The sequence below is a fragment of the Leiobunum rupestre genome, chromosome 7, assembly GCF_980474605.1.
Source record: "Leiobunum rupestre chromosome 7, qqLeiRupe1.1.hap1, whole genome shotgun sequence".
NCBI lineage: Eukaryota > Metazoa > Arthropoda > Arachnida > Opiliones > Sclerosomatidae > Leiobunum > Leiobunum rupestre.
The window spans coordinates 22,135,716-22,143,029 of record NC_143390.1 but is presented as its reverse complement, the minus strand read 5'-3'; the positions used below and the strand labels follow the sequence as shown (position 1 = coordinate 22,143,029).

Sequence of the window (7,314 nt, the reverse complement as noted above, 5' to 3'; positions counted from 1 at the left end):
TTATTATATTAATTTCTTTAACAGAACTGGTCATTTTTAAAGATTTGAGAAGGCTACGTTGGATTGAATTTAGGGTAGTCTATAAACGCCTAGAATCTTACGTTATGAATGAATAAAGAGGGGATCAAAGCCTTATGCAATATTTCGTCCCCCCCCCCCCCCTGGTTGCTGGGTTCCGGAGCGGAATGAGGAGCAGCGCTCTGGGGAAAGAGAAACCGAGACAGAGAGAGAGAGTGATAGAGAGAATATCCCGTTCGCGGGAGAGTCAGTCAGTGTGTCGAATCTCGGAGAGGATGTCCTTCGGTTCATCCAATGGCGTGACCTTTGACAACCGAACGGAGAGGCTACGACGAAGCTAATAACTCATGGAGTATAATAATCGGGTGTTGGCCAGCGTGGGCTATTTGACCGTCCTCTTCCCGCTGTGGTCAGTTTTAAGCGCGGCTCAAGAATCGTCCGATCTGTGCGACCAGCTCCTCCCGAGATGTACCGTCAGAATGGCTTGCGGAATGGCTCTACATTCCTATCGAATCAGTTGCCGACAAGAACTCTACGGTTACAGTGCCAATTGCTCCGACGGGTAAATATCATTCGCTCTAGACACTTTTTTGCCTTTGGTCTTTATCATAAGTAACTGACAGTTAATAGATTACGGTAGTCTGTCGCCAAATGATTTCGTAATCGGAATTTTGGGAATAGCAAACTCGTCACTCTCCGTGTTGGAAGAATCACTTCCAGGTTAGTTTCAGAACGCGAATTCTAAAATAAATCCCTTCAAAAACGAGCGTTATTATTCCGAATCAATCATTATTTTGGTCAAACTAAGAATGTATTTATTTATACCTAGGGAGAATGTCTATGTCGAGACGGTTTTTAGCCTTTCTTTCAATCCACCCGTTGGTCCCCCCAGTACGCTCCTCCGCTTAAAATAAAACGAACAGTCCCGGTATTTCATTGGCTGCTTAAAATTTACGTCACCTAACGTGATGGAAATCAAACGCCGGTGACGTTTTGTCTTTCCCCCCGCGCGAGACAAGGGAAATGCGTTCAACGTGCCCGGCGATTGTCGCAACATAATCATTCTTCCTAAATATAAATAAATACATTCTTGGTCAAACTAAGAGTTTAGTTTTTACTTTTGAAAGCGATTTTCAAGGGCATGCTCTGGAGATGGTTTATTTTCAAGGGCATGCTCTGGAGATGGTTTATTTTGAAAGACAGAAATGGCTTTTGAAATTAATTTTAAATACTCTTATCTGTTCTGTAAATAAAAAGGCTGGCGACGGAGACCTCTCGGGCTTGGTTACCTGGGATTTCCAAAAACTAGTGACACCTCGAGGTGTGCTAGGATTCTTTAGCCAGACTATGATTATGTTGTTATTATCGAAACTGATTGTCATTAAAAAATTGGGCGTTGAGAGAATAGAACATGTCATACTTATCCACTATATTACTTAAGGATTCGTAGCTTTAAAATGGTACGCGTTCACTTGTAAGCAAATTTAATTAGTGGCTTTAAGAGTTAGCCACGGGTTGCTCTTCAATAGTGAGTGAATACGCAACTGCGAGTAAATGGCTCGATTAAACTATGATGTTGAATTATTTAAATGGTCATTGGCGTTTCATCGGAATTATGGAAAATGGGTAGTAACAAGCTGAATCTTATCCTCGTTTTTGTTGGTCAACGGAAGCCTTCATTAAACTAGGAGCGCGTCTTTAGTTATTTATAAAGAAAATTACAACATTAATATTTCAAAGAGCGAAAGGCGCAGAATATACAACGAGTCAGTTATACAGGGTGCTTCAATTTGCTCGATCAGGCTATTTTTCTCAAAAACTATTCACCCCAGAAGTTGGAAAATGTTTAGGGTTTATTTATTTTTGAGGGAAAACATGTCATAGTTTTAGATAATTTATTTTTCGCCGCTAGGTGGTAGACAAAAGGTTCATAGGAGAAAGTTGTAGAGTATACTCTGAAACCTACAGTTGAAATTGGTTCTGTTGAAATACGACTATTTTTTACGTCATGAAAAAACAAGTTGGTACTACCCAAATTAAAGTTCTGTATCATGTTTCAACAACACATTTATAAATTCAAAGATTCGAAGATTTTACTGAAACCAAATAATATAAAAATTAAAAATTAGGCTCGATAATCCCTCCCTCGCCGGAAATACAGGTCTCAACACTATACAGGGTGTTTCAAAAGGTTATGCAAAAATTTAAGGAGTTGTAGGGGTGAGTTGAGAAGTATGACTGTTTTTCCCATTTTCCTACGACGAGTTAAAAGAGCACCAGAGAGCTTCAAAGTGTGGCCTCCTTTAGTAGGCTGCAACAAGCACAAAACCAAGCAGCAGGGACTTTAAATACTGTTTACTTTTTTACGCTTGTTACCTCGATTTGTTTACAAAGTCCTTTTTTACCTATCACACGAACCAAAACCATTTCCCTGCTGCTTAGTTTTGCGCTTATTGTAGCCTACTTCCAAGGGCTAGTAGGCCACACTTTGAAGCTCTCTGGCGCTCTTTTAACTCATCGTAGGAAAATGGGGGAAAAACAGGCATATTTCTCAATTCACCCACTACAACTCCTTAAAATTATTGCATAACCTTTTGGAACACCCTGTATAGAAAATCCAGAGTTACACTACGGCAAGCAATGATTCTCCCAGGCCCATAACAGATGTGGGGATCTTGGAGACCATTGCAAGGAACCATTCTGGCCAATATATCACTGAACGAACTTGGTGGTTAGATATGTCACGATGTTGATGTGCTGGTGCACCGTCATGCTGGAACCAAAGTTGTCTGTAATTGGCCCAAGGCATGTCATCCAACACCCCAGTTAATTTCATTTTGAAGGAAGGCTAAGTATTCAATTTCAATTTCAATTTATTGCTTAGCTCTGTCCATCAAGACTCTTTGGAAGATAAAATTGCCAATAATACGATCACCATCCAGACCAGCCCAAACGTTTAATCTAAATTTATCTTGGTGGTGGTCAGCAGTGAGGGTTGAGGTAATGTGGTAGTTTTGATAGTTGATGCCCCTAGCCACTTAACCTAGAATTGACATTACCAGTATTGTTGAAGTTCTAAACTACTTGAATGACGATGGTGAGAACACACACATTGAACTTTGAAAATTGTGTTTCAATAAAATCTTCGAACCTTGAAGTGGATAAAAATGTTTTGTTGAATTCTATCACATAATATATCAACATTTTCATCATGAATCTTTAATTGGGGTAGTACCAACTTGTTTTTCTCATGACCTCAAAAATATGCCTATTTCAACAGAACCAATTTATTTGCAAGTTTAGAAGTAAGCGCTACAGCTATCTCATTGAAACTTTTTGTCTGCCAACTACCAATGAAAAAGATTTTAAAATTACGAAATTTTACTGAAATTTAGAAAATAAAAGAGTTCCCTTACATATACCCTAAAAAATTTAATTCCTAGAGTAAATAGATTCGAAGAAAATAGCCTGATCGAGCAAATTGAAACGGCCTGCAAGCCGATTTACAAATTGCTTACAGTTAAAAAGCATTTAAGTCAAAGCCCATAAATATTTTATTTTAATGCATTTAATTACACTAGACGGTATTAATTTAATAAATACTTACTAATTTATTACAAAAAAAACTATTTCTAATAAAGAAAAAACTATAAACGAAAAAATAACTACTAATCAAAATTATTTTTATTTTTCGTGGATTTTAGATAATTTAAAATGTCTACGTTTCAGACTGTCGGCGCCATCTATTAAGACTTCGAGAATTGGAAAAATTAGTGTATAATTTTGAAAAATTGTCGGTCTACTAAAGGGATATTATGGCTGCTTTGTACTTTAGGCTGTAATTGCATCATTTAGAGAATAAAAATGCAAACTTTCTTTGTCAGGTGTCAACAGGCGACCATATCGCTGGCCACGACGGCGGAGGGTTACGATTACGTCCACTGCGACTGCGGCGTCGACCCTTACTGTCGCACGGTGCGCCACCGGATCGCCTCCTGTTGGCCGAACGGAGGCTACGACGAGCAGCCCTCGAACGAGAGTGGCCGAGTGAGCGTCGACGACTCCGTGTCCTGCCGTGTGGCCGAATGGATGTGCACGGCCGACGAAGTCTGCACCGTCGCCTGGAACTATTACCGCCAACTGTGCAGGAGTATGTTCGCCGGCGTTGAATGCTCTCGTCGGTGTAATAATTCCATCAGCATTTTAATGCGCCAACGCAATGGTAAGTTCACCTACGATCCTTACTGGAATTATAGGATACGCGATACAAAGTCTGTAATGTTTTCGTTTGAAGCTCAGAAACTTCACGATTGCCATTGCGACGGACCGGAAGCGGACGTCTGCTTTCAAGAAAGGTCGAATATGTTGAGACTCTGTTACGGACAAACGATGACGGGCATTTCCGGTTTCGTCTCCAAACCCCAGCCGACGCTTCTGATGGTTTTTCAAGGTGCCCTTATTGCGCTGGTGCGGATGGCCTCTGCCTGGATCGGTTGAAAGAAGTCACCACTGGATCATCGTATAATCTTGAGCCGTGATCGCACCAGACCTTAAATCTCAGTTTATTTCGGTTTGATTGCCAGTTTTTCCCAATGAAATTTAGATAGTGTGACCGTGACTTTGGTGAAATAAAGACTGCATGAACAGAAAACGGGTGTGGAGATCGGTTACATCAGTAGCTGTCCGGCCCTCCGAGTCGGGGTCAATATTGCCTGGAGACATCTATATACTGAAAAGAGAACTAAGAACCAATATTCCACTCTTCTGAAACCAGATGGCGGCAGCCGAAAATGAGCCCGACTTGGACGGCGTGGTTACATCTGCCTGTTCGCGACTCTTAAGGCTTTGGTTTTCCAAGGTTTAGCTTATTGGCGATTTCCCATCGTCCGCGGCCATTGTGATTAGGAGCAATAACTTTGCAGGTGCACAATCGGCCTTTCTATAAAGTAACATTGGCCTTCTTGTTTTTATGTTGCTGCAACGTCACGGGTGACGTATCAATGACGTTTTACTACGAAAAGCCCTGGACATAAGAGTAAATACGACGAGGTACCCTGTTTTTAAGCATAAACTGAACTGAACTTCTACGCATTTCGTGACGAATGAGCTACATATAAACAAGTTGAGCAAGCCTAGCTTATTTTATAGAAAGGTGGAGTTCCAACATTTACCTACGTAATCGATGTAGAATGAAGGTGGCATTGCTGAAACTCGTTAATTGATTCGTGGAACTCTGAGATAAAATTTAGTTTCTAATGTTATTTGTAATTAATGGCTTAAGTTTCTGTGTTTATAATTCCGCGTGGGATTGAAGTTTTGCTCCTTTCGCTCATTGTCGGTTCCCTTCATGTGTCTATCGATTTAATATAATACAATTTCAGGAAATTCGTGGTACGGTAGACTTTATTTTGTATCAAATTCAACGGAATCTAGATAGAAAGAGACAATAGAAAAGTCTCGGAAAATGGTAATATTCCTGCTCAACTTTCTGGTGAAATTTTATTTATATTATTTACCGTCCATAGTGGGACTGAGGCCTTTGACAAAAGTTCTTGATTTTTTTTAAAATAATAATTCCAACATCCTAATTTTTCTTTTTTGTCCTTACGGAATGTATATTTTTATCGTAATTTTAAACGTACTTCATTTTTATCTCTTTAAAGGTTTAAAAGGGAAAGTACGTAGAAATTAATAAATTGATGTAAATAACTTTTGTATTTTGATCACGGCCTTTATCATCTAGCGTCTTATTAAGATCATATTTTGGATTGTAAATATGAATGTTAAAATAAGCCTTTCTTTGAAATTTAAAGACAATCTTCCAAAACACTAGGTAGAAATAATATTAAACAATGGAAATTAGGTTATCATCTCCGAATCCAGTACCCTTAGAGCTACCAACGTTTTACGTTCAGTCCCAGCCAAAAATGTTTAGTTCGAAAATTGCCTTTAAGCGCTCGGGGAAGGCTAAGAGTATTTACCTATTTATAAAATCCGTCTTTTGGAAAAAATAAACATCTACAGAAACTTTATATAAGCTTCGAATGGTCGTTGCGTTGTAAAAGGAGCTTATTTAGAAATCCATTCTCCAAATACGTTTCACTAAGATAAGTTTACAAAGGTTATTGGGCCAAAAAGCTTCCTATGTACAGCGAGAATTCTGAAAAGGCTGATTGATTTTTATTCAGTGTAAATGTTATTCTATTTGATCGTATTGACTTTATAGCTCGAATTTGGATGTAAGGTCAGAAGAATATTGTAATCTATCTCTAGCTCGACTTAGGATTTTCTGCTAAAGCTTTTCTCGCAGTGATGGGCACTCTCCTCTCACCGTGAGATCAGTGAGAGCAATGGAGAGGAGCGTGAGATGAGTTTCCAAGCTATGAATTTAAGTGAGAGGAGAGTGAGTGGAAATAATATTTTTCAAACAATGTATTTGGAGTGTGAGCGAGGTTAATTTAATTAGTGAAATGCGATGAGAGGAGATCAGCTAAAAAGTTAGTTTGCGGTGGTGAGAGGAGGTGAGTTTGAGTTTAGATGTAAGAAAACCAAAACCAAGGAAATATAAAAACATGACCTTCTTGGAAATAATTACGTAACTTTGGCTAATAACAAAGCCCAAACGTACAATTACATAATATGCTGACGTTAGAAGGCTATAAAGAATTTAAATACAGTAAATCTAATGTGGCCACCGGCCAGTGATGGTCGTCGTTCTACCCCTGTGAGAACCGTGTGAGAATCTGAGAGGAGGTGAGATGCGCAAAACTTCATAGGAGAGGAGTTTCACAAAGTATGCATTTCAGAGAGAGGAGATTGAAAGGAGATATTTTATGACTTCCATAACCGGAAAAGAGCGTGAGATGAGATCAGATTTTTCAACCAAACTAGCGGGACTGTGCACGAGGTTAGATTAATTAGCGAAATTCGATGAGAGGAGATAAGATAAAAAGATAGTTTACGGTGATTAGAGGAGATGAGTTTGAGTTTAAAATTTTAGAAACGGAAATGAGGTGGCGTGAGAGTTATCACAAAATTTTGAAAAATGCTTATCATTGATTTCGCGACACAAACTCTATAGCGGTACTCTTCAATGCCGTTTTGCGTTATCTCACTTTTAATGTTTGTATATAGGTTTCTCGACTTTGGTAACTACGACATTTTTGCAAGTCTAAAAAAATAATAACTAATCCCAAATGTTTTACAAGCCCAGGTAGAAAACCTCTTTTAGAGTGCATAGAACTACCTGGCGACCAGCTCATAAACTGGTGTTTTAGGGGGAAACGAATAGTCATA

At 39.0% G+C, this 7,314-nt stretch overlaps 1 protein-coding gene across 1 annotated transcript; it reads left to right on the top strand.

The window, feature by feature from the left end:
• Positions 1–306: 306 nt before the first annotated feature.
• LOC149935151 (uncharacterized) lies at positions 307–5,590 on the top strand. The gene is made up of 3 exons (XM_090153055.1): positions 307–580; positions 3,903–4,240; positions 4,313–5,590. The coding sequence occupies exons 1-3, from the start codon at positions 366–368 to the stop codon at positions 4,513–4,515; spliced, it is 756 nt and encodes a 251-aa protein (XP_090009181.1). The 5' UTR covers positions 307–365; the 3' UTR covers positions 4,516–5,590.
• The last annotated feature ends 1,724 nt before the right edge of the window (positions 5,591–7,314 follow it).

What these genes read in the sequence shown, in the direction of transcription:
- LOC149935151 (XM_090153055.1), top strand. Translation starts at nt 366, where the DNA reads ATGGAGTATAATAATCGGGTGTTGGCCAGCGTGGGCTATTTGACCGTC. An exon ending in AGTGCCAATTGCTCCGACGG is followed by an intron (nt 581 to 3,902) that starts GTAAATATCATT and finishes TTTCTTTGTCAG; the next exon opens with GTGTCAACAGGCGACCATAT. An exon ending in TTTAATGCGCCAACGCAATG is followed by an intron (nt 4,241 to 4,312) that starts GTAAGTTCACCT and finishes TTTCGTTTGAAG; the next exon opens with CTCAGAAACTTCACGATTGC.